Genomic DNA, 26,888 nt, shown 5'->3' with positions numbered 1-26,888 from the left:
CTCGAATAAGAAGAAAGAGGAGATTCATGTGGCTAACGGGGGGCTGAAGCAGCCCACATGGAGCAAAGCGCTAAACAGCAGAGCAGTGTGGGACGACAAGGTGACACACACACACACACACACACACACACACACACACACACACACACACACACTTAATCTGCAGTCTGTCCGTTTAAAGTGTCCATAAGTCACAATTAGCTTCAAGCTAATCCTCCATTCATTGCTAAGCTAGCTGGCTAATTAGCTCGAGCTGCTACAGTTAGCATTTTATTTTTATAAATAAATACAATTTATATTACATTTAACATTCTTACATTAATGTTATCAAAACTATCCTAACAATGTTTATATAAAAGTATATTATCAGGATGTTTTTTTTAATCATTATACTGATTATTATGAAAAATAATCTTAAATAAAATGAATAAATTAATCATTAATTTGTGTTTATTCTCATCTTATAGTGGATAAAATACAATTTTACACGATTTATTGTCATATAGTGAAACAATAATAACTCCTCTATATAATATACACCTCTATAAATAATATACACCTCTATATAGATATTGTTATATTTATTGATTTTGTTTATGCCACATATAAATATATTGTTCATATTTAGATTTCAGTGCAATAATAATAATAATAATAATTATTACACATGCAGTAATTTATTACTGTTATTGTAGTTTGACTTTTCTCTCTTTAATGCTGCTACAAATTCCATTTCTCTTAATATGTGTATTAATTGTATTAAAATAAATATGTAATCTTTATTTTGATCTTTTACTGTGAGTAGCTGCGACCGAACAATTTCCCTGTGCGATCAATCAAATGTTCTGATCGGACTCAGATTTAGAATCGGTTTTATTACCAGGTACAGTGAAGGGTTCAGGAAAGAGCTCTAGGATTTAGTCCTGGTGTCTGGGTGCAAACAGACACCGAATGTGTACAGATTTTAAATAAACGTTAGTGAATTAAATTCTGTATACAGTCAGTGAGCAGAAACTTCAGGAGATTCATCCTCCACTGAACCTTCTTGAGGAGGGAGCTGATGTTCTCCACCATCACCCAGGAGCTGAAGTGGGAGCAGAACATCAGCTCCCTCACCAAGAAGGTTCAGCGGAGGATGTATTTCCTGCGACAGCTGAAGAAGTTTCTGCTCCCTGTGAAGATGTTGGTGAACTTCTACACTGCCATCATCGAATCTATCCTCACATCCTCCACAAATCTCTCCACAACAAACATGACCATCACATGCGATTCACCGCAACCACACAAGACGCTGTTTTTTACCCAGAAAATGTCCGGAAGAACTTCATACTTATTTATATATTGAAAAAATATCAGCATGTTTAAACAAAAAAGTGAAATTTTAGATTAAAATAATTAATAATTTGAAATAAATAAGTAATTAATTAATTGATACATTTACCACTCGTTATGCCTTTGATTAGTTTCAATCAGTTAAAGAATATTATATATATATATATATATATAAAATGTCTAAAAGAAAAAATAAATCCCTCATGATTAAAAATATATTTAATTTACTCCTTTATTTAATCTTGAGCTTTAATCAATATTTAAATTTAATGTTTTATTTAGTATTTATGTAAATATTAGCCATTTTATTGATCAGCTTTTTTATTATTTTTAAATAACCTTTCATGTTTTTTTGTTCTTCCCCGACATGTCCTGAGGCTGTGATCGAGTGTTCTACAGATTATTCCACCGATTCATCGTATAAGAAGTCATTTTTATTTTTTAAAGCGCGACTCTAAATATAGAAGAGAAAATAAAACGGAGTTCTTAAAACTTTATATTACGGCATGTCCTTTTTAGAAAAATGGACTTTTATTGCTGAATATCTGTAAAAACGAAACTCATTTACTGCATTTAATTGCCATATTACACCAAAATACTAGGGGTGGCACGGAACATGGAAAAACACCCGAACCGTACGGTTCGCTTGTCTCGGTTCGGTGCGTGTGCGTCACACGGTTCGACGCATGCGCAATGTAGCCCCGTGCTCAGTTTCGCCTCAGACAGTTTCACGTGAAACATGCATATAGACAGTAAAAGTTGAGTAAGGAGTGCTGCAGAAATGGCAGGTGGAGGAGATAATGAAGGCTGCACGGAGTTGGCGGATGCGTCCGCGTCGTTCAAATCCGGTGTGTGGAAACATTTTGGATTTCGTGTTACTTACGATGACAACAGAAATAAAACAGTCGATAGAACTGCGACTGTGAGCAAGCACTGTGCAAAATGCATTCAGTATGCTAATGGCAAGACATCACGCCAATGTGTCGATACAAACAGGAGAGAGACGGTTAGGAAACAGCTTCTACTGTCCGCAGCATTTAAGCAGCCTCTCAGTGATCAGTCGGACAGAGCAATAGCCATAACTAAAGCATTGGGGATGTTTATAGCAAAAGATATGCAACTGTGCATATGAGATATGCATACCGAGCGTGATTGAGTGTGAAGGATTTGGTCAGCTGATGAATGCACTCGAGCCGCGGGTTTAATATTCCCTCTCACTGACCCTTTTTTTTTGCCGAATAAACGAAAAGCATGTCATCATTAATGTCTTCTCTCTTGCTGTATCAAAATCTCACCTAGTTTTTACTCAGAGATGCTCCCAATAATGTGCTTAAAGTCAAGTCATATTCAGTTAGTGCATGATTACATTACAAAAATGTTAATACTGTATCCTAAATTGTGGATAATTAAGCTAATAAGCTATATATCAAATGCTGAAGGAAATTTCTGAAGTGTTGAAGATTAAAAGAAAAATAACAACAAGAACCGTACAGAACCGAAAACCGTGATACGAACCGAACCGTGGGTTTTGTGAACCGTGCCACCCTTACAAAATACAAATATATAAATAAAACAAAATAAAACAAAATAAAATATAAATCAATTTCCAATGACTCTAAAAAAGGTAAATAAACTGTACAGTGTTTTCTTTATGTTTCAGTTTGAAATGATCTCAAACTTTGGAAACGTTCTGGTGTGTTTTTTTTTTTTCCGGCCTGAATCTTGCAGCTCTTGTTTTTGGTGTAAACGCTGAGTGAGTTCATAACACACTGTTTAACTGTCAGGTTCAGAAGGTCAAAACTGCCAAAAATATGTGCACCCCTGACTACCACACCTACCGTGCGGTTCTTCTCCAAGTCCCTCACCACACCCTTGTGTAGAGCGTCTCTGTGTGCTGTGACACTGCAGTGTACATAAGAACCAAGATTTCCGAACCATGATGATGCTTGTATAAGATATGGTTGAACTTGAAGGACTCACTCATGCCCTTGTAGCTGAATGATCACTAAACCCCCCTGAAATCTAGTGGAATAAAGAGTGGAGCTCATTATAACAGCAAATAATGACTATAATGAGAACATACAAAATGTGAGGGCCAGGGGTGCACAAACTTTCGAGCGTATAGTATTTTGTACATTAAAATAATATAGAATATAGTCTATAATATAGACATCGCTCCAGATGTTTAGAGATTTATTAATGAATAGTAATTAGATGTTTATCATTATTGTTGTTGGGAGATTTTTGGAAGGAAAAAAGACGTGAGGTTCTAAAAATTATTTAAAAAACAAATAAATAAAATGTATAATATTTACATGGATATTAAAACACAAAATACAAATAAAATAGTTTAAAAAATGACGTTTTATCTTTTTATTTTTTTTATTTTTAGAATGTACTTTTTTATATTTAACTGAATATATATTATTTATTTAAAATATTTAAATTAAAAATTTACTTTGAATAAATAAATATATATATATTTGGAAGAATGCAGTTCTTTTTTTTATTTTTTAAATTTAAAGAAAAACTTTTATTTCTTCAAATTTAAATTAGGAAAAAAAATATTTTTCTTTTATTCTTTTATGTTGTTTAAATTAAAAAAGGAAAATATTCACTTGGCGATTTCTCTTTCACAGGATGAGTTTTTAGACGTGGTCTACTGGTTCAGGCAGATCATCGCCATCATCCTGGGAGTCATTTGGGGCATCGTTCCACTCAAGGGCTTCCTGGGAATCGCCATGTACGTGTCTGTAGGAGATAAAAAAAATACATTAATGTACCTTTTACATTTTTATACATAAATAAAGTAAATGTGAATAATTTAAATTATGGCGATGTATTATACATTACAATGTGTTACATTAATATTCATTAGCAAAATAGTGAATATTTAATTAATGATAGTGTCGTGGTTGTGTTGTATTGTTTCGTGGTTGTGTTGTATTGTGTGATGGTTGTGTTGTGTTGTGTGTGATGGTTGTGTTGTGTTGTGTTGTGCAGTTTCTGCATTGTGAACGCCGGCGTCCTGTACGTGTACTTCAGCAGCTTCCAGCAGGTGGATGAGGAGGAGTATGGAGGAACGTGGGAACTCACCAAAGAAGGCTTCATGACCTCTTTCGCTTTATTCCTGGTAAACAATCACACACATCTACACAACCACCTTCTACACAACCACAGTCGCCTTCTACACACAACTACCTTATATAAACTACCTTCTATACACACCCACAACTGCCTACACAACCACCTTCTACACACAGCCACCTTCTACACAACCACAATCGCCTTTTACACACAACTACCTTATATAAACTACCATCTATACACACCCACAACTGCCTACACAACCACAACTGCCTTCTACACAACCGCATTCTACACACAACCACCTTCTACACAACCACAATCACCCTCTACACACAACTACCTTATATAAACTACCTTCTATACACACCCACAACTGCCTACACAACCACCTTCAACAGACAGTGTGTATGTTTCTCCATATATCATGGATATTTGTGTGTGTGTGTGTGTGTGTGTGTGTGCAGGTGGTGTGGATAATCTTCTACACAGCGCTGCATTATGACTGAGGTCTTGTGGAGAAGCTGCAGTAAAGTGGGGTAGTACACTGGGCTGTACAGTGGGGTCCTGGGACGGGCTGCACACGGCCGGCACTGGACTTTACCCCCGTCACCAGCAGTGCACCGGAGCCTTCTGACCCAGGTGCATCGTGGGTAATCTGCTCTGAACCACTTCCTGATGGGCAGCTCGACCAGTCTTAAAGCTACACCTCGTCCAGTGCACTGCCATGTGTTCTGATCCAACACCTCTCTCTCTCTCTCTCTCTCTCTCTCTCTCTCTCTCTCTCTCTCTCTCTCTCCCTCTCCCTCCCTCCATCTCTTCGTATGAACAACTCTATATTTAGTTTATAATTTTGTTTAATTTCCTCATGGCTCTTGAACCTGATGGATCTTGATAAAAGTGTATATTATGTACAGTTTCCATTTTAAAGCTCACGTGTGTTTTCTCTGTTCTGTCTCACGTGGGTCAGATCTCCCTGTACGTCTCAGTATTGTAAAAAAGGAACGTAAACAAACGTACGCTGCAGAAGGTTTGGGTCCTGATTTGATTCAGGTGTCGCAAATCAGGTTAAAGCATTAACTTTTTTTTAAATGATTTAAAGTCTGAGACAAATCCGGTACTCGGGTATTAACATGTGTGGTGCATAGAATGATTCAAGATTCCTTTCTTTTTTTTTTTTTTTTTTAAGATAAATCAATAGATAGGTATTTAACATTTTTCTTTTTTTTTTAAAGAAATTTTTTTTTCTCCTTTCCGCCATCGCCGGAGAAATCGAATTGTTTTTAAACTTTTCTTACACGTTAATAAATTCCTGTTTGAGTTTGTGATGTAATAAAACTGTAATAATTCACCAGTAAAACGCCTCAGACTTCATTTATTTATATGAAATTTATTTCATGTTCCATACAAAATCTTATTATGGAAATATAATTAACGCAAAATGAATTTAAACAAATGTAAAAATGATCTAATGTAAAGATTCGGGATGGATTTTGGAGCACAAAGTGAAAAGTTCATTGTAATTTTTAAATGTAATTCATCGCAATATTGTTTCAGATTAATTGCAACTTTTGAATTAAAATATTACAGAAATGTATTCACTGAAAAAAATTAATTATTTGTATTTTTATTTGATATTTTGAGGTAAGAGCAACTTTATAAATATATATATATAATTTTTTTTTTTTTTTTAATGTAAATAAAGACATTTTTTTTAGTCTACCGTATTTTTCGGACTATAAGCCGCTACCTTTTTCCCACGTTTTTTAATTTATGGATTTTTCCTGGGTTTTTCCCGGTTTCACAAACTTCAAGCCAAAAAACTGAACCCCATAACATTAGACCAATGAAATTTCCGAACGGAAACGAAAAAACGCACTTCACCTGTGTTCTGAGCTGCACGGCATCAGGAGAAAAAACTTCCATCGGGTGATTTTTAAGCATGCAGCGATGCCAAAAGATAAACTCCCGAGAGAAGTAGTTGTGAAAGGAAGGAGGAAGACAGTGAACAATGACTTCCTTCGTCGGCTACTGTTTAGATACAAGCCGTTGTAATGCGTTGAGTCTGGGTGAAGGGAGAGCTCACTAACTCCAGTTACAACAGAAGTCATATAAGCACAGACAGGTTTCCAAAACTCGTGCTTTTTTATTTTTCTTGGCAACAGCGTTACGGGTTAGTCAAAGAAACTTAGAAATCAGCATCAGAAAATAATAAGGACATATTCCTCGGTCTTGCACACATGCAGTAATAGCGGAAAAATGCTGTGCCGGTCTTTTCCCAAAATACCGCTCTGCTCTTAAAGGAAGCGCAACGTATTTCACCTGTTACACCGTGTGTAACGTGTCTTTCGTTAAAGCCTGTGTAAAGTACATCAGTGTAGACACCTGCGGCTTATAGACAGGTGCGGCTTATTTATGTTAAAAATAAAAATATTTGTAAAATTCAGTGGGTGCGGCTTATTTATGGGTGCGCTTTATAGTCCGAAAATTACTGTATATTAAAACCCAGAGCGCTTCAAACACCAGATGGTGACCCAGTACCAGGATGTGCTGGAGGTCTACAGATATACAGATTTGTAATGTACATTAAATATAGTGTATTTTGTCAAACAAAAGTTTGCAGACTTCCTGCTGTAAACCATCTGACTGTCTGGGTGTTGGAGTAAGTGCAGAAATAAGCTTCAGTTAGTTCAGAATGCAGCAGTAAGAGTCCTCACTAGATCCAGAAAATATGAGCACATCACCCTGTTTTAATCATCTACACTGCTCCCAATTACATCTCACACTGATTATAAAATACTACTACTGACGTATAAAGAACTTAACGCTTGTTGAGTTGTGCTACACTACTGTTGCAGCTAGCGATGCATCCGGAAGATAAATTGGAGATTGATTAACTTTAGCCGTTTTAGGCATATTAAGGTGCAGGCTATTTGTTGGTACTCAAATAATGAAGACTCCAGCAGGGGGCAGATGTTTCTCTTATAAACCCCACAGTTATGGAACAACCTTCCAATCAGTGTTCGGGACTCAGACACAGACTCAGTGTTCAAGTCGAGGCTGAACACATATTTATTTAGTGGAGTGTTTAGTCAGTAGGTGTTTGTGAGGTAAAGGAGCAGATCTGGAGGGATCATGGATATGGAGTGTTTGGTGAACTGGGATATTTGGATGTTGTCGTCTCCTCACTCTCACACGTTCACACGTTTGTTGACATTGGTGTGGTGGGTCGTCTCTTATCCCAGAGATCCTCATGTCTGTGTTACCTTCTGCTTCTCCCTTTTAGTTCTGCTGCCAGAGTGAATCTTACCAGAGTCCAAACTGCACAGTGACATTAACTTTCATACAACAATCAGGAGACTTAATAATCCATATCCTTCTCTTCCTGTCACCCTCTTCTCTCTCTCTCTCTCTCCCTCTCTCTCCCTCTCTCATGCCCCTGAGGTTTCAGTGACCACAGTTCCTGCCCCTCTCCCCTCGTGGATCTTCCCACCTCGTCCTGGTCTGCCTCTGGATGATGTTCTCTTCATCTGGAGGCCACTCTGTGCAGCTGTGTACAGTTTCTCATCAACGCCTTGGGTGGTTCCATGAAATTCTGGAGTAAGAACAGAAGCTTTGAGGATTTAGATTTGGACTGTAGTTAATGTCTACAGTCTGCTTCACTGACTCAGGACTACAGTTTGCTTCTGATCTCCATCACTGCACCTCAACATCATTTATCTGTAATAAATGGACATTCGGTGGAACCCAGATGAGGATGAGGTTCCCTCTTGAGTCTGGTTCCTCTAAAGGTTTCATCCTTCTGCATCTCGGGGTGTTTTTCCTTCACCACAGTCGTCACCAGCTCGTTCATCAGGGACAAACTTACACTTATAAAGAACATCTTATTCATTTTTATCACCACATTATCAGTGTAAAGCTGCTCTGAGATGATGTTCATTATTAAAAGCTCAATACAAATAAACATGAATTGAATTGAATTGAAGGAGAAAAAGAGGAAGAACAAGGAGGAGGTTTATGGATGTGGTGACAGAAGACATGCAGGTAGTTGGTCTGAAAGAGTCAGATGTAGAGGACAGGGGGGATGGAGACGGATGTGGAGACCCCTAATGAGAACAGCGTAAAGAAGAAGAAGAAGGAAAGAAGGAAAGGAAGCGGATGAGGAAATAGATAGATTAGATAGATAGATAGATAGATAGATAGATAGATAGATAGATAGATAGATAGATAGATAGATAGATAGATAGATTAATTTAAATCATTCAGTTATACACTACAGACTAGTGTAGATCGGGGGGGGGTTACACTGTACAAAGAGATTAGAATGACACAAAAGAAAAAAAGGAAGAAAGAAAGAAAGAAAGAAAGAAACTAACGAGAGAGAGAGAGAGAGAGAGAGAGAGAGAGAGAGAGAGAGAGACCGCAAAATGTAAGTGATTATTTCGCCCCCGGTGTCGCCGCCTGGTGGTTGTTTAAATCCATGCGCGAAGAAATGACGTAGTAGTTCAAGATGGCGGCGCCCCAATCCATCATGAAATTCTGGAAACCCGGTGAGATTACAGATTATACACATTATACATATACACGTGTGTGTGTGTGTGTGTGTGTGTGTGTGTGTGTGTGTGTGTAATGGAGCAGTGTGTTAGACTGCTGTTTTAATTTCATACAGAAGGATTAGTGTGTATGCAGGAGCGCTTATTTTGGTGTGTGTGTGTGTGTGTGTGTGTGAGTGTGAGAGAGTGTGAGAGAGATGATTGTTTCAGTATAAATACACTCTATTTGGTCTGGTTGAACATCTGCAACACCTCTGTCCTCCTCTGTACCCGTGACCCTGGAGAGATCTCAGCATGCTGCGTGTGAAGATCAGATTCGGGCTGAAGGAAACACGAGACATTTTTATATCAAACCTGAAATCATGAGGAAAAAAAGTTATTTGATTTGATGAGACCAGGAGTTTAGGTTGTTTTGCTCTTTAAGGGTTACAGCAGATGGAAACCAAACATCATCTTTTCAAATGTGAAGTGTGATGGTGGAGGTGATGGTGAAGGTGATGTTTATGGTGATGGTGGAGGTGATGATGGTGATGGTGGAGGTGGTGGTGGAGGTGATGATGGGGGAGGTGATGGTGAAGGTGAAGGTGATGTTTATGGTGATGGTGAAGGTGAAGGTGATGGTGGAGGTGATGTTTATGGTGATGGTGGAGGTGATGGTGAAGGTGATGTTTATGGTGATGGTGGAGGTGATGGTGATGGTGGAGGTGGTGGTGGAGGTGATGATGGGGAGGTGATGGTGAAGGTGAAGGTGATGTTTATGGTGATGGTGAAGGTGATGGTGGAGGTGATGTTTATGGTGATGGTGGAGGTGATGGTGAAGGTGATGTTTATGGTGATGGTGGAGGTGATGGTGAAGGTGATGGTGAAGGTGATGTTTATGGTGATGGTGGGTGATGATGGTGATGGTGGAGGTGGTGGTGGAGGTGATGATGGGGAGGTGATGGTGAAGGTGAAGGTGATGTTTATGGTGAAGGTAAAGGTGATGGTGGAGGTGATGTTTATGGTGATGGTGGAGGTGATGGTGAAGGTGATGTTTATGGTGATGGTGGAGGTGATGGTGAAGGTGATGTTTATGGTGATGTTTATGGTGATGTTTATGGTGATGTTTATGGTGATGGTGAAGGTGATGTTTATGGTGATGGTGGAGGTGATGGTGAAGGTGATGTTTATGGTGATGGTGGAGGTGATGATGGTGAAGGTGATGGTGAAGGTGATGGTGGAGGTGGTGGGGGAGGTGGTGGGGAGGTGATGGTGAAGGTGATGTTTATGGTGATGGTGATGGTGGAGGTAATATTTGTGGATGATGGTGGCCTTTTTGCCTCATCATCATCATTTTCTTCTGCATCATCATGTTCTTCTTCTTCTTTATCATCTTTTTTTTTGCTTACTTTTGTATCCTGATCTTCTTCTTCTTCTTCTTCTTCTTCTTCTTCTATGTTTTATTTTTCTCTTTTGCAACTTCTGCTACATCAACATCAGCATCATCTTCATTTTCTTCTCCTTTATCTGCTGGTTCATCTTCTATTCTTTTATTTATTTATTTAGAACAATAAAGTTTGTCTTGCCAAAAAAACAGTAAATTCATTCTGCGTTACAGAAACATAACAGTGAGAAGCAGCTCTCGTCTAACGTGTGTGTGTGTGTGTGTGTGTGTGTGTGTGTGTGTGTGTGTGTGTGTGTGTGTGTGTGTGTGTGTGTGTGTATTTAGGGACCGAGGCACCCGGAGTGTGTGAAGAGAGGGATCTGAACACGGAGCCGAGCAGCACCGCCGTCATCTACAACCCCTACAGCTCCCTGTCTGTGGAGAAACAGAGGCAGAAGCTTCCTGTCTTTAAGGTACTGAAACAAAACTCAAAGTTTCTGAGCCCTGAGCATAAGAAGCAACATCTCATTCCACATTTAGTCTCCATGTGCTGTTATAATGAGCTCCACTCTTCTGGAAAGATGTTCCTCTAGATTTTGTGGAGAATAATTCAGCTAGAATGATGTTAGTAAAGTCGGGTATAAATACGGTATGTTTATATTGTGCCATTAATGTTGCTCCAACAGCACAGGAACAACATCCTGTACATGGTGGAAAGCTTTCAGACCGTAGTGATCCTGGGTGAAACCGGCTCAGGGAAGAGCACACAGATCCCTCAGGTAAGATCTCTGAAAGCTCTTCCTCCTCAGCTCTCATCATGCACTCAAGTATCCGTATGTGTGTTCTGTGTGTAATGTGCTGATGTTTCTCCTGGCCTGCTGTAAAGTAGCGATTGCTTTGAGCTGAGTTTTGCAGTGCAACGGAGTGTGTGTGTGTGTGTGTGTGTGTGTGTGTGTGTGTGTGTGTGTGTGGGTTTCAGTACCTCCTGGAGGCTGGATGGGCCACAGAGGGGAAGGTAATCGGTGTGACTCAGCCTCGGAGAGTAGCCGCAACGTCGGTGTGTATCACTGTATTATTATTATTATTATTATTATTATTATTATTATTATTATTTTTATCTAAGCTTTAAAAGTGTGTATTTAAATAATAAGCCCCGCCCACAAACACTGTTACATTGTGTTCATGCTTCTGTGGGTACCAGCGTCAGATTTCACCAACCACACACCCAGAACTTTTAGTACTCAACTGTGGAAAATTGCTATTCTGGATCAGGTGTGAAAAGATCTGGTTCATGGTACCAAAATCAGATCTTGGCATCCATACAACCAGAACCTTATGGTACAGACCTGATAACCAGTGGAGGGATAAAAAGAGCAGTTCTGGTACCAGGAGTAGAAAATTCTGTTTGTGTGGTTCTGCTTCGTTTTGAAATCGCAGTATATTTGGTAATGAAAACCTCACAGTTCTGGTACTGTGTGTGTGTGTGTGTGTGTGTGTGTGTGTGTGTGTGTGTGTGTTTAGGTGGCCACTCGGGTTGCAGAGGAACGTGGAGCGTTTTTGGGGCACGAGGTGGGATATACCATCCGCTTTGATGACTGCTCAGATCCTCAAGCCACACGAATAAAGGTACTAGTTGGATTGTAGAGGGTTTATATCTCCAGAGGGATATTAATACAAACAAGCAGTTATGGGGTTAAGGGCCTTGCTCAGGGGCCCGGGAGTGGCAGCTTGGTGTGGCTGGAATTTGAACTCATGACCTTCAGATCCAAAGTCCAATGCCTAAACCACTGAACTACCACCTCCATATAAACTGGTGATGGTAAACTGAAAAAGGGCACTTACACACACACGTACACGTATACACACACACACACACACACACGTACACTGAACTACCACCTCCATATAAACTGGTGATGGTAAACTGAAATGGTGCCGGATGGAAATTTGTGTTGCGGCTGTTAAAGTGCAAAATGCACATTCAATAATACTCACTTACACACACACACACACACACACACACACACACACACATATATACACACTTCAGCTTTACTGTAATCTGTAAATATATGTTACTTTGCTACGTAAACCTTGAGGTTGCCTTGAGAACCTTGAGAGAACGTAATATAAAACTTTACAGTGAAAAGCATTGTAGTACCGTCAATGTTTACAATTGTAAACATTGGCGGTACTAATGCTTTCACTGTAAAGTTTTATATTACGTTTTCTTTGCCCTGCTTTTTGTGTTACATTGCTTCATTTGATTTTACAGCTTTCTATGGAAAACGTTAGTTCCTTTACATTACTTTACAATGCTACGTCAACTTTTATGTTGCTTTACCTTACTTCACACTGCATTCCATTTCTTTACACTGCTTTGTTTCGTAAACCTGTAACACTGCTTTACGTTTCTATAAAAGTTTTGCTTCCCATTACTTTACACTGCTTTTCTATGTACGTTTTTTACGCTGCTTTCCATGACTTTACACTGCTTTGTTTTGTAAACTTGTAAAGTCATGAATAGCAACATACATTTCTTTGCTGCATAAAAGTTGCCGTTGTTTTTCTTTACAGTGCTTTGCTGCGTCAACTTTTTTGTTGTTTTACATTTTTTTACACTGCTTTCTGTTGCACCACTTTTCTACGTAAACTTTTACATTGCTTTACATTACTTTGTGCCACTTAGTTCTCAGGGTTTTTTGTTACTCTGCATTAGATACTTTAATGTTTATGTTTTTTTTATGTTATTGTTACTGTAGTACTTTGTTGTGTTTCAGCTCTTTATTATTCTACTTTTATGGTTCTTTACAATAACGGTTTCTACACTGTTCTGTACTTGTTGTAGTTCCTTACAGACGGGATGCTGGTCAGGGAGATGATGGCTGACCCTCTGCTGAAAAAATACAGGTCAGGTTTAAAGCCAAATCTTTCCACCCGGTGTAGTTCGTGGTTTTGGAAACAGTGAACTGATTGTGTGTGTGTCTGTGTGTGTGTCTGTGTGTGTATATGTTTGGGTATATGTGTGTGTGTGTGGGTCCTGCAGTGTCCTCATGCTGGACGAGGCTCACGAGAGGACTCTCTACACCGACATCGCCATTGGCCTTCTCAAGAAGGTGACTCTCGTTTTCTGTTCCCTGCAGCATAACTTTTATTTTTAGTTCAAGATAAAGTGTTTTAAAAAGCCCCTGCAGGTGTTTTAACTCTCTCTCTCTCTCTCTCTCTCTCTCTCTCTCTCTCTCTCTCTCTCTCAGATTCAGAAGAAGAGGAGAGACCTCCGGCTAATCGTTGCTTCCGCTACGCTGGACGCCAAGGTTGTTCAGAGTTCATTATTTTAGTCGAGTTGCACTATAGCGCCAAAGGTTTGTGGGACACCTGACCACAGGATTGCTCTGTGCTTCTCTTTGAACATCTCATTCCACATTTAGTCTCCATGTGCTGTTATAATGAGCTCCAGTCTTCTGTGAAGATGTTCCACTAGATTTTATGGAGATTTATTCAGCTACAAGGGTGTTCGTAAAGTCAGGTACTGATGAAGGTGAGGAGGTTCCTGGGGTGCTGTCAGCGTTCACATTCATCTTAAAGGTGTTCAATAGGGTCTACAGCTGGAGATCTTCCACATCTTCTACCCCGAAGCAGATCTTCATGGAGTTGGTCAGGTGTCCTGATTCTTTTGGCTGTATGGTGCATGTTGCTTTCACTGAATGAATATTGTGTTGTTGTATATCACTCTTTCATTTTACATGCATTAAAATGTAAAGAATCCACAGCGCTAACGTTAGCCGCTAGCCAGGAAGTGGCTAGCAGCTAACGCTAATGTTATGGATTCTTTAGCGTTTTATGTCCAGCTATAAGAATTTTTCTTAAAGGGAGAAAATCAGGAAAAAATTTTAGGGAGTTTATTAATGAAGGATGGAAGGAATGAAGACATTTGTTAAAACAAATTGGCATTTGTTATCGCTTTAGAAAATTAAATATGAAATATAAAACTAATTTTTCCATTTATTACATTTTATGTAATTAATTTAATTTGTGCCAATTTAATCAATTATTCAATTTAGTTAAATATTAATATAAAAATTGCATTGCATTAATTAGATTTATTATTATTTTTTTTAAAAACATAATAAAATGTTATTTTATATATTATTTAACTAAGCAGGCCTTTAATTTGTTTTATAATTGTAAACTGTTCAAATGTTTATTACAATTGTTAATAATAATAAACTGTGTTAATAAAAAAAACGTTAAAACCGAGGTACTTACCAAACCGGAAATTTTTTGTACCATTAAACCCCTTATATACAGACCCCCAAATTCCAAAAACTAGACTTCTATGTTAATCAAATAATTGAATTTAAATAAATAAATAATAAAACAAACAAATAAATAATTGAATAAATAATAAATATAATATAAAATAATAAATTTAATAAAAAGCGTAGTCTTATAAACAAACAAACAAAAAATCTAAACATGCCCTAGCACACAGTCTTGAGGTATACCTCCCATTAAAATGACCCGATCAGTAGAGTGGAGAAAGGGAAAGGAGGAAAGACTTTAATAATGAGGCACAGGACTCTGATATGACTTCATAATAATATTTCTGTATGTATTTCATGTATTAAGAAATAAAAAACCTCCAAAGACTCAGGGAGAAAAATCATGCGCACGTTCTTCTCATTTCTTTTATTTGTATGATTCCATTATTTGTAAAAATAAAAAATTCCTCTCTTCTAGAAATTTTACGACTTCTTTAACCTGAACGAATCGGGAGACCCGAGCAAGGACACGTGTGGAATCTTGACCGTGGAGGGACGAACTTTCCCTGTGGATGTTTTCTACACAGTCAGGTGTGAAACCTTTTAATGTTACTCAAAGTTTATTTTTGGTTTTTATGTGTCACAGAATTCTACAATCGATGGCCATAAGTTTGTGGACACTCAGCCATACAATTGTGCTTTTTTTTTTTTTTTAAACATCTCATTCCACAATGAGTCTCCCTGTCCTGTTGTAATGAGCTACACTCTTCCGGGTAGATGTTAAACAAGATTTTGTGGAGATTTATTCAGGTACAGGGGAGTTGGGTTATGATGGAGGTGAGGAGGTGTCTGGGGTGCAGTCAGCATTCACATTTATCCCAAAGGTGTTTAAAGGGGTTTATAGCAGGAGATCTTCCACATCTCATGCTAGAACACGTTTGGGTCTCGGAAATATGTCATGCTGCATCCAAAGCCGTTATTATAAAAAAATTGTGTGCCTCCAAATTAGTTTGGAGTTTGGAGAAGAACCACATATGGGTGAAAAACTCGGGTGTCCCAATACTTTTGATCGTATAGCATGAGTGGTAGTTTTAGAGGGTGTAAAAACTTTTGCACTGTAGCTGTGATTGACATCTAAACATTTTGTGTGTGTGTGTGTGTGTGTGTGTGTGTGTGTGTGTGTGTGTGTGTACAGTCCAGTTCCAGATTATGTAAAAGCCTCTGTGGAAACCGTCATGAAGATTCATGAAGCTGAGGACGATGGAGACGTGCTTGCGTTCCTCACAGGACAGGTGTGTGTGTGTGTGTGTGTGTGTGTGTGTGTGTGTGTGTGTGTGTGTGTGTGTGTTTTCACACAAAAAAAAAAAAAAAACTTGTTTCAGTGTGTTATTTCAAAGCAGGACATTGTGGAAATCTGACTCTGCTGCTAACGTGTGTGTGTGTGTGTGTGTGTGTGTGTGTGTGTGTGTGTGTGAATGTAGGAGGAGGTGGAGAAAGTGGTGTCCATGCTGCAGGATCAGGCTCGCTCTCTGTCTCGCCACGGCATGAAGAAACATCTCCGTGTCCTTCCCATGTACGCCGGCCTGCCCTACTCCGAGCAGCTGAAAGTCTTTGAAAGGCTGCCACCTACTGTCCGAAAGGTGAAAACGAATTCCTGATTCTACAGTCAGCACAAAGTTAGAAAATCAAATAGTGATAAAATTGAAAAGGATCTTTTATACTGTTTCTTCTACGTTGCAGTCATAACGAATGATACAAATTTGCTCAAAATTACATTTATTTTTTAATTCGCCTCATTTCTAATTTCCTGCCATTTTACTTATTTTAATATAGTTATTTGGGTTTGTGGTTTTCTTGAACATTCTGGATGTGAAGTAACTGTTCAACCATCAGTCCAGAATCTTTCAGTGGCTTCATCCAACATTCTTCAGTACGAGAAGTTCATACAGATTACTATATGTTATGATCCATATGAACAGGCAGTCACAAGCATGTTGGATGTTAGATTGGATGATATAATTGAGTATTTGGATTGGATGTTGGATTGGATGCTAGAATGTTTTTTTGGATGTTGGATTGTATGTAAGGATTGTATATTCAATTGGATCTTAGATTGAATTTTTGATTGGATTTCGGATTAGATGTCAGATTGGATGTTGGATCGGATGTTGAATTAGATGTTTGGATTAAATGTTTGGATTGGATGTTAGGCTGTTAGATTGGTTGTTGGATTGGATGCTAGAATGTTTGATTGGATGTTAGGATTGTATATTAGAGTTATGTTAAATATATAGATGATTTTAGAATATTTTGTTGGATGTTAGACTGGATGTTGGGATTGGATGATGGATTGGATTTTGGATTGTATTTCAGATTGGATGTTGGATTGGATGTTAGGATTGGATGTTAGATTGGATGTTAGATTGGATGTTGGGATTAGATGATGGATTGGATGTTCAGATTGGATGTTTGATTGGATGTTATGATTGGATGTTAGACTGTATATTGTATTAGATGTTAGATTAGATGTTGGATTGGATGTTAAACTGGATGTTGGGATGAGATGATGGATTGGATGTTCAGATTGTATTTTAGATTGGATGTTGGATTGGATGTTAGGATTGGATGTTAGATTGGATGTTGGGATTAGATGATGGATTGGATGTTCAGATTGGATGTTATGATTGGATGTTAGACTGTATTGTATTGATGTTAGATTAGATATTGGATTGGATATTATATTGGATGTTGGGATGAGATGATGGATTGGATGTTCAGATTGGATGTTAGGATTGGATGTTAGACTGTATATTGTATTGGATGTTAGATTAGATATTGGATTGGATATTAGATTGGATGTTGGGATGAGATGATGGATTGGATGTTCGGATTGTATTTTAGATTGGTTGTTGGATTGGATGTTAGGATTGGATGTTAGACTGTATATTGTATTGGATGTTAGATTAGATGTTGGATTGGATGTTAGATTGGATGTTGGGATTAGATGATGGATTGGATGTTCAGATTGGATGTTAGGATTGGATCATATTTTGTTTTAAGATTATGATGATGGTGTGAATAATGGAGGAAAGGTAGAGATGATTATAACAGCTAATGGAGACTGAATGTAGTATGAGATCTTCAGGAGAAAGAAGCATGTAGCAGTCTTATGGTCAGATGTCTACAAATTTGTCTGTATAGTGTAATAGTGAAATCAGGATCTCTGTCTGGCAGGTGGTGGTCGCTACCAACATCGCTGAGACGTCCATCACCATCAACGGCATTGTGTTCGTGATCGACTGTGCGTTCGTCAAGCTGCGATGCTACAATCCCCTGACAGCCATCGAGTCCCTGGTGGTCACGCCCATCTCCAAAGCTTCTGCGTCTCAGAGAGCAGGAAGAGGTGGCCGGAACCGGCCCGGGAAATGTTTCCGCCTTTACACAGGTGAACGCCTCACCTTACCACAACTCACCATACTTCACCTCACCTCACCACACCACACCTCACCACACTTCACCACACTTCACCTCACATCATCACACTTCACCTCACCATACCTCACCACACTTCACCTTACATCACACCTCACCTCACCACACCTCATTACACCTCACCTCACATCATCACACCTCACCACACTTCACCTCACATCACCACACCTCACCACAACCTCACCACACCTCACCACACTTCACCTCACATCATCACACCTCACCACACTTCACCTCACATCACACCTCACCACACTTCACCACACTTCACCTCACATCACCACACTTCACCTCACACCACACCTCACCACACTTCACCACACATCACAGATCACCACACCTCACCACACTTCACCTCACCTCACCACACTCACCACACCTCACCACACTTCACCTCACATCATCACACTTCACCCCACCATATCTTACCACACTTCACCTCAAATCACCACACTTCACCTCACCTCACCACACCTCACCACCTCACCTCACATCATCACACCTCACCAAACCTCACCACACCTCACCTCCTATCATCACACCTCACCTCCTATCACCACACCTCACCACACTCACCACACCTCACCACACTTCACCACATCACCACACCTCACCACACTTAACCTCACATCATCACCTCACCACACTTCACCTCATCAAACCTCACCACACCTCACCTCCTATCATCACACCTCACCTCCTATCACCACACCTCACCACACCTCACCACACCTCACCACCCTTTACCTTACATCACCACACCTCACCACACTTCACCTCACATCATCACACCTCACCACACTTCACCTCACATCACCACACCTCACCACACTTCACCTCACCTCACCACACTTCACCACACTTCACCTCCCATCATCACACTATAGTTTCTCTAACCTGGTGTTGTTTGTTTAGAGGAGGACTTTGAGAAGCTCCCGGAGAGCACTGTGCCTGAGATGCAGCGCAGTAATCTGGCTCCGGTGATCCTCCAGCTCAAAGCTCTGGGTGTTGATAACGTTCTCCGCTTCAGCTTCCTGTCTGTGAGTGCAGCATGACATGAGGTTCATCCTGCAGGAGAATTCTTTCTTTCTTTCTTTCTTTCTTTCTTTCTTTCTTTCTTTCTTTCTTTCTTTCTTTCTTTCTTTCTTTCTTTCTTTCTTTCTTTCTTTCTTTCTTTCTTTCTCTCTTTCTTTCTTTCTTTCTTTCTTTCTTTCTTTCTTTCTTTCTTTCTTTCTTTCTTTCTTTCTTTCTTTCTTTCTTTCTTCTTTCTTTCTTTCTTTCTTTCTTTCTTTCTTTCTTTCTTTCTTTCTTTCTTTCTTTCTTTCTTTCTTTCTTTACTTCTTTACTTCTTTCTTTCTTTCTTTCGTTCTTTACTTTTTTCTTTCCTTCTTCACTTCTTTCTTTCTTTCTTTACTACTTTCTGTCTTTCTGTCTTTCTGTTTGTCTGTCTGTCTGAGTGTTTGTGTTTTTTGTGTTCCAGCCTCCTCCAGCTCAGACCATGGTGCAGGCATTGGAGTTGCTCTTTGCTCTCGGGGGTAAGACAGGATCATAAATAACCCTTGGAAAAAAAGCAGAACATTTAAATCACAGGATCTGATGATCTCCACGTTCTTCTGATGTGACGTCCTGGTTTAGGTCTGGACCAGTACGGGCGTCTGACTGATCCGGCGGGGGTCCGCATGGCTGAGTTCCCGCTCAGCCCCATGTTCGCAAAGATGCTTCTCGAGTCGGGAAACTTCAGCTGCTCCAAAGAGGTGATCACCATCGCCGCCATGATGCAGATCCAGAACGTCTTTGTGGTGCCGTCCAATCAGAAGAAAGCAGCCGTGAGTCCGTCTTTTTCAAACTCAGTGACTCAGTGGCCATATGGTGGTCTCATTTTACGTCCATGAACATTTATAATCTTGTGAACGCTAAGGTGCTTGGACCCCGTGAATTGCTGTGGTATTTTTTATATTGGGGTTTTTTTTTTGTTCTCTAGACAACTTTCTAAAAAATTTACAGCAAATTCCTTACGCCTCTCTGACAGGCACGTGAGCACAGGAAGTTCGCTGTGGCTGAAGGTGACCATCTGACCATGCTAAATGTCTATGAGGCTTTCGTCAAGGTCCGTAAGAGGAACATAAATATTTTGTATTTTTAATAAATAAAAAAAAAAAAACATTTTCCTTCCTGAACTGTTTCCTGTTTCCTTCTGTTTGTGTGTAATATTTCAGTTATGTCTCCTTCCCAATGATTCTTCATTTTTGTTCTGGTCTTGCAGCACCAGAAAAGTTCTCAGTGGTGTCAGGAGCACTTTCTGAACTACAAGGGTCTCTTGAGGGCCACGACGGTCCGAGAGCAGCTCCGTCGCCTGCTCAACAAGTTCAAAGTTCCTCGAAACTCCAGCGAAGGTCAGAGTTCATTCCTTAAAGTGAAACTGACATTTTTTTCTAATTCATTGCTATTCAAATCACTTACTTATGCATATTCATATGGTTGGTGGGTGAAACTAACAAATAGGTTATGTTAATAACAAGAGGTCGACTGATTAATCAACCGATTTAAATGTGGTGTCAGTGTTTCGCCTCTAGAGGCCGCTCTCGTAATGATAGAGGCCAGGAAGCCGGAAAAACTATCGGTTTGGATTTTTGCTGATAGTTCCAGCGATCAACTATCGGTGCCTCGACCTCAATTAATCACTAAGGGCCAAACTTTATCATCAAATAGAGATATGATACGAGTAAAACACATTTAAAATAACATTTTCTACATATTTCTCTGGGATTGTTCTGTGGCCCGTACCAAATGTGGGGGCTGAAGTTTTCAGACCGCCCTGCCTTTGGACCGTTCTGCTAATGCTACTAAATATGTGTTCTTTTTTTTAATGTTCTTAAAGATGTTGGTCTTTATATCTCCGTCACCAAAACCGAAACTACAGCGTGTCAATCAAATAAGCCCCGCCCCTTCATTTATAGTGAAATCGCCCCACATTTTCAATTCCTACATCGTTTTTTTCTTTCAGGTGATCCAGATGTGATCCTGAGGTGCATCGTGTCAGGATTCTTCGCAAATGCGGCTCGCTTGCATCACTCCGGGACGTACAGGTAAGACGTCTCGTCTCCGGGCGAGCTGATGTGAAGTAAAAAATCTCAGCAGATCAGATTATAGAAACAGCTCCAGCTTATCTCTTTATACATTCATCCACGAAAACAAGTTTCTTATTTACATTATAGCAACTCAAAAACACTCGTTCCTGTCACCAGCTTTTTAATTTATTTATTTATTTATTTTTATCTAAATGTCAAAAGTTAATTAGAATAAAAAAATCATCCATTCTGAGGATTAAAGAAAAGAGAAAATTTAAACACTGGAGACTCCTTCCAGAAAAATCATCATTCACAAATTACAATGAGCTGAAAAACAAAAACCCCCAATAATGAATAATTAATAAATCAGCTTGTTTTAACCAATCAGGATCCAGAATTCAGAAGCATTTTTAATAGACTGTTTCTTTACACACACTTGTTTTCCACACTGTTTTTCATTACTCAGGACTTTACGAGACGACCGTGAGCTTCACATTCATCCCAACTCCGTGCTTTACGGAGAAAAACCTCCCAAATGGTATGAATTGTTTCTTTTTTGTAATAAATGTAATAAAAGTAGAGCTTTTCTTGACTTTCTGGAAGCTCCGCCCCCCTGGATGTTAACTGTCTCTAACGGATTCCACTTAGGAACCGTGAAGTTGCACTGATTAGTGATTTGTGTGTGTTTTTTTATTCAGGGTGGTCTTCAACGAGGTGGTTCAGACCTCCAAGTACTACATGCGAGACGTGACTGCGGTGGAATCGTCCTGGCTGGTGGAACTGGCACCTCATTTTTATAAACAGGCCACAGTACGAGTATACACACACACACACACACACACACACACACACACACACACACACACACACACACATTAGATTTCCACATTTAGTCTCCTTTCGCTGTTATAATGAGCTCCACTCTTCTGGGAAGATGTTCCTCTAGATTTATTTTTCCAGTTTCATTTATTTACAAGGGTTGAGGTTGAAGGTTGAGGAGGTTCCCAGGGTGCAGTCAGCGTTTACATTCACCCCAAAGGTGTTCAATAATGTTTATAGCAGGAGATCTTTAACATCTTCCACCCCATGAAAAGCAGATCTTCATGGAGCTGGTTTTGTGCACATGCACACACTCATCCCGGAGCAGGTTTTTGGGTCTTCCAAGTTCAAGTGAAGGGAAAAGTTCATGCCAGTTTGTGCCGTAATGCGGTAAAAAGATTCTAGACGAACGTTTTGGATTTATTTCTCATTGTGTTTCTTCTCGTTCTCTCCGCAGCAGCACGGCTCTCTGGGAAGCAAACGCTCCAAAGTCTTCTGAGCTCATCGGCAATCCTGACCGACTGCTGAACTACTGATCCTTATATACTTGAGCGTGTACACACACACACACACACACACACACACACACACACACACAAGGCAGCAGAACTGAGGGGAGAATTCTCTATACCCAGCACTGTATATATGTGTATGATAAATATAATATTTATTCCTTCATATTGGAATGAATTCTTCCACCAACACACACACACACACACACACACACACACACACACACACACACACACACAGCATTCGGTCTAGAGGTCAAAGGTCGTTCATAGCGCTTCCTTTTTTAATTTTTGTACTGTTTTCCCTCAGTTGCCGTGTGTGTTTCCTGCGTAATTGGGGAAGTGAAATCTTTTTTTTTTTTTTTTATCTTTTTTTTTTTATATACATCAAATACAGGAAGGGAAATGAAGTTGAGACACCGGGACGCATCGGGTCGTGTTTTTGCAGCATTATTATTATTATTATTATTATTATTATTATTATTATTATTTAGATTTAGATTGATCAATTACACACCGGAAATCTGTATCATTTTTTCTTTCCCATGGAAATACTGTGTAGCTGAGATTTAGTGGCCTTTTCCTCACCATTATGTGCCAAATAGGAAACATGTATTTCATATGCGTATGAAATAACGTTGCCATTTTTACACCGGTGCCTAAAAATGTGCTTTTTCTTTTCCTGAAATCCATCAGAAAGTCATTGGGAATTACACCCCCCTTCCCCCCATTCCCAATATATAAGCATAATATCCACTTATTTCTAGTGTATAATCGATTTTAATTAGAGCACAAACAACAGCCGTCTGTATTAAAAAACACGCCCATTTCATAAATGCTTCCACAAAAGAACCTTCGACGGAAACCTGCATGAGATTTCTGCATCTTTCTGACCTTCGCTGTGGTCCAGCGGCAGCTGCTGCTCACATCACCGGCGCATTTTCACTTCGAGATCACTTCTGAAATCCCCTTCCTGCATGAACACTGTGAAAAATCATACGTAGTGCGTAGACACGGCCCGTCCGGCCGATTCGCTTCGTTCAGATGCTTTTACGCCCTCGAGGAAACGAACACTTCCTTCAGATTTCCCTTCATCTCAAAGTTCTGTATGGAAATGAGACTAATCCAATAAACAGGAATCTTCACAGACGTGACTCTGTGTTTATTTTTCTGTTGGTTTTATTGTGAAGGTTTTTGTTTTTTTTACTTCTGTACAGACACGGAGGTCACGGTTTTGAGAAAAGTGCAGACTTTCTGCATGAATGTGTTTTGCTGTTTGTACGAGTTGTTTTGAGAAAGGCACGTCCTGGTCTGCAAATATTGCAGATGATTTCGGAAAACGCCCCAAAGCAACTGAGAAAAAAACAAAAAACTGTAAGACACACACACACACACACACACAGAGGTCATGCTTTCTTTATAACGGAAATCAGATTCATCATAAATCATTATAATAATTATTAATATTAACCCTTTTTTTTAAACTATAACCTTAATTATTTTCATATTTACTCAGAAAAATATACAAATGATAAATATTCATGGAGAACTTGAACTTTGTGTATCTTAAAACCTGCTTTTCTTAAAAATTTTGCGGCAGAAATGTTTTTGTGAAATTGCCTGATTTTGCTTGCAGCACTTTTATACACCTCTTTTTGAAAAATGTTTTAATTATTATTATTATTATTATTATTATTATTTTTACAACTCTGACTTTTATACTTTATTTATTTTTTACTCTGCCAGAAATATTTAATTAAAAAAAAATCTACTATGAAACACTCCCATTTTCACCACCAGGTGTCAGTGTTGTTGCACAGATGATCGTCAGGACACAAAAAACGCAAACAAAAACATAAACTATTCAGTGTTTCTACGAAAACGAGAGTATTGTAAAAAGCACATGATGATCCAGGACGTCTTTGGGTGCAGTTACATTGAGAATATTTTCTTTAATAAAACTTCAGAGAGTTTAATCTTATTAATTATTCATTTAGTTTAATTTCTATTGCGCTTTTCACAATGCACATCGTCTCAAAACAGCTTTACAGAATTTAACAGTGAAGATGAACGGTGTGTGTTTCTCCCTGATGAGCACCATGGAGACTGTGGTGAAGGACAAACTCCCTTAGATGTTATGAGGAAGAAACCTTGAGAGGACTCAAGGCAAAACCTCATCCTCATTTGGGTGACATCAAGAGTGTGATTATAGTCTTTAAACACTACAGAACACTGGAGAGTGAGAGCAACTCAGAACATCTGAGATCATCACAGATCCAACACCAGCTTCTCCATGCCAGAACCTTTAAACACTCAAAGAGGTCCAGTGTCCAAAACTCTACATGAACTGGGATCCAAATGGTCCTGGTACGTCTCTAGATGGTTCGGGATGTTTACGGGGTCATCATCTACTTCTTTAAAGGTCTATAATCTTCATGAGGTGGGACGTGACTGGAGCTGGTGAGACGTGTGATTTTACTGCACCGCAGTCACGTGGAAACGTTTGTAGAAACTGCGGGTTTTTAGAGCATGTATGTGAGATCCCAGTTTCTGTTCATTGAGAGGTGAGAGGTCAAGAGTTCTGGATCGGATCTTGCTTCATGAAGGGAGTGATGGGTGTGTAGGGTGTGTGTGTGTGTGTGTGTGTGTGTGTAGTGAAAGGATCATATGCATTCTGAAACACTTTTCTTAGAAATACAGTGACTCATAATTTACAAAGTATTTCCACTGTGTGTGTGTGTGTGTGTGTGTGTGTGCGCGCGCGCGAGTTCCTTATTCACGTTAGCTGCGTGCAAAAGTTCGCATGCGTTCGCGATCTTCGCTATCGAACCCTAAAAAGCCGCATAAAAAATTTTTTTTGGAGCACGAGGATAATTAACAATCCACACGCTGTGGCCAAAAGTATTGGGACGTCTCCAGCCAAACCTGGTTCTTCTATAATGCTTAGGATGCATTTGGTAGCATGAAATTTGACCTTCACTTGAACCAGAAGATCCAAAACCCTGCCAATGTGCACAGATTTGTGCATCTTCATGAAGATCTGCGTTCCATGAGTTGGAAGATGTGGAAGATCTCCTCTTATGAACCCTATTAAACATCTCTGAGATGAATTCTTCACACTGATTTTACACCTTTGTAGCTGAATCCAGTGGAACATCTTCCCAGAAGTCTGGAGCTCATTATAACAGCGAATGGAAAAAGCACAGGTTTCCCCAGACACAAATTTGATGGAGATTATTTACCTTCATTTTCCTAAAATTAACATCCTGACGTTTTTTTTTTCTTGTTTTGTATCACAGCAAATTCGCGATCACACACGTGTCGTAGAAACGAGTTCAATTCTGTCCATTAAAGCAGATACTAACACTCCTTCAGTCTCTTTTTTCTCGTTAAAAAAAAAAATTACAATTCGCTGACACATTCTTTGCAACTCGTTAACGAGTATTTAATCGCGAGCTGTTGCTATAGAAACATATCGGTTAACGAGACGAATCGACACCTTTCCCGACCAATCAGGATCCAGTATTCATTGATGGAATTTTAAGATGCTTCCTGTTCCATTACGGTTTCCTGAACGAGGTCACGTGATCCCCAGGGAGGAGGAGAAGAAGGCGTCCGCGTTTTCACGACTACGCTGTGGTCATGTGATACACGACTCTGTGATTGACACCAGGGCAGGATGTGAGTTTATTTAACCCTCCAACACACACACACACACACACACACACACACACACACACACACCGTGTCCAGCTCCAGTGTAATCAAAAAACAAATCTAGAATTATTTTTACGATTTCTCTGATTAAATATGTTTGACGTCAATAGTAACGTGATTTGCTCGTCTTTTTTCGCGCTCAGCTCTGTGTAATAACGGCCGCGATCGATTTGCAGGTTTTGTAAAATTCATGACACGTCGTAGGAAAACCTCTGACTCGAGACACCAGACACAAGATCCTGTTTCTCGCTTCGGACACTCGACTTTTCCATTCACATGTGTTTCTTCCTCAAACTGTTACCAACAAACTTCCACACAAGGGTATTTCTCTTCACTCGACCCAAACGTGTTCCAGCATTACTTTACCAACAACCTTGTGGCTGAAGGAACCTCAAACAAATCTCCATAAAATCTAGTGGAACATCTTCCCAGAAGATTGGAGCTCCTTATAAGGGCAAATGGAGACCAAATGTGGAAGGAGATGTTCAAAAAAGGAGCACATACCAGTCTTATGCTCAGTTTCAGTTGTCCACAAACTTCTGTTCTTATAGTGTATGTAAAAGCTCCACCAGATGGACCACCAGGAAAACCTCGTTTAAAAAAAAGTGTTTTCTCATCATAAAATGTGGAACCAAGACGTTTTTAAAAGCTCAAACATTTCAGAAGAACCTTTAAAGTGAAGA

General features: G+C 39.4%; 2 protein-coding genes across 5 annotated transcripts in view; both read left to right on the top strand.

Annotated features, from left to right (window-relative positions):
- Window positions 1–5,779, top strand: part of rab5if (RAB5 interacting factor) — a 5,951-nt gene extending 172 nt beyond the window's left edge. The window contains exons 1-4 of the mRNA XM_046869851.1: window positions 1–100; window positions 3,972–4,075; window positions 4,336–4,465; window positions 4,887–5,779. The exon at window positions 1–100 is cut by the window's left edge and continues 172 nt beyond it. Of these exons, the coding sequence (XP_046725807.1) occupies window positions 1–100; window positions 3,972–4,075; window positions 4,336–4,465; window positions 4,887–4,928 (376 nt within the window). The 3' untranslated portion in view covers window positions 4,929–5,779. The remainder of the gene's footprint in view (window positions 101–3,971; window positions 4,076–4,335; window positions 4,466–4,886) is intronic.
- A 3,091-nt stretch (window positions 5,780–8,870) lies between these two features.
- dhx35 (DEAH-box helicase 35) lies at window positions 8,871–23,635 on the top strand. Of its 4 annotated transcripts, none has more exons than XR_006928170.1 (22): window positions 8,896–8,969; window positions 10,681–10,808; window positions 11,022–11,114; window positions 11,315–11,392; window positions 11,857–11,961; window positions 13,184–13,245; window positions 13,382–13,451; window positions 13,590–13,649; window positions 15,076–15,188; window positions 15,793–15,889; window positions 16,079–16,237; window positions 17,832–18,042; window positions 19,005–19,129; window positions 19,570–19,624; window positions 19,725–19,915; window positions 20,119–20,196; window positions 20,353–20,482; window positions 21,094–21,175; window positions 21,624–21,695; window positions 21,856–21,967; window positions 22,434–22,573; window positions 22,678–23,635. XR_006928170.1 is itself a non-coding variant. In XM_046869850.1 (22 exons), exons 4-22 carry the CDS (start codon window positions 11,043–11,045, stop codon window positions 22,473–22,475), a joined length of 1,914 nt encoding a protein of 637 aa, XP_046725806.1. In that variant the 5' UTR covers window positions 8,934–8,969; window positions 9,150–9,466; window positions 10,681–10,808; window positions 11,022–11,042; the 3' UTR covers window positions 22,476–23,635. The 4 variants fall into 4 exon arrangements, 3 of the variants coding, with proteins under 3 accessions (XP_046725804.1, XP_046725805.1, XP_046725806.1); XM_046869850.1 differs by adding an exon at window positions 9,150–9,466 and having other exon boundaries at window positions 8,934–8,969; window positions 22,434–23,635; XM_046869848.1 differs by having other exon boundaries at window positions 8,871–8,969; window positions 22,434–23,635.
- Window positions 23,636–26,888: the final 3,253 nt, after the last annotated feature.

This window comes from Silurus meridionalis, chromosome 16, assembly GCF_014805685.1.
Source record: "Silurus meridionalis isolate SWU-2019-XX chromosome 16, ASM1480568v1, whole genome shotgun sequence".
In the NCBI taxonomy this organism is placed as follows: Eukaryota; Metazoa; Chordata; class Actinopteri; order Siluriformes; family Siluridae; genus Silurus; species Silurus meridionalis.
Note: the sequence above shows the minus strand (reverse complement) of the source record. Positions and strands in the feature narration are given on the sequence as shown.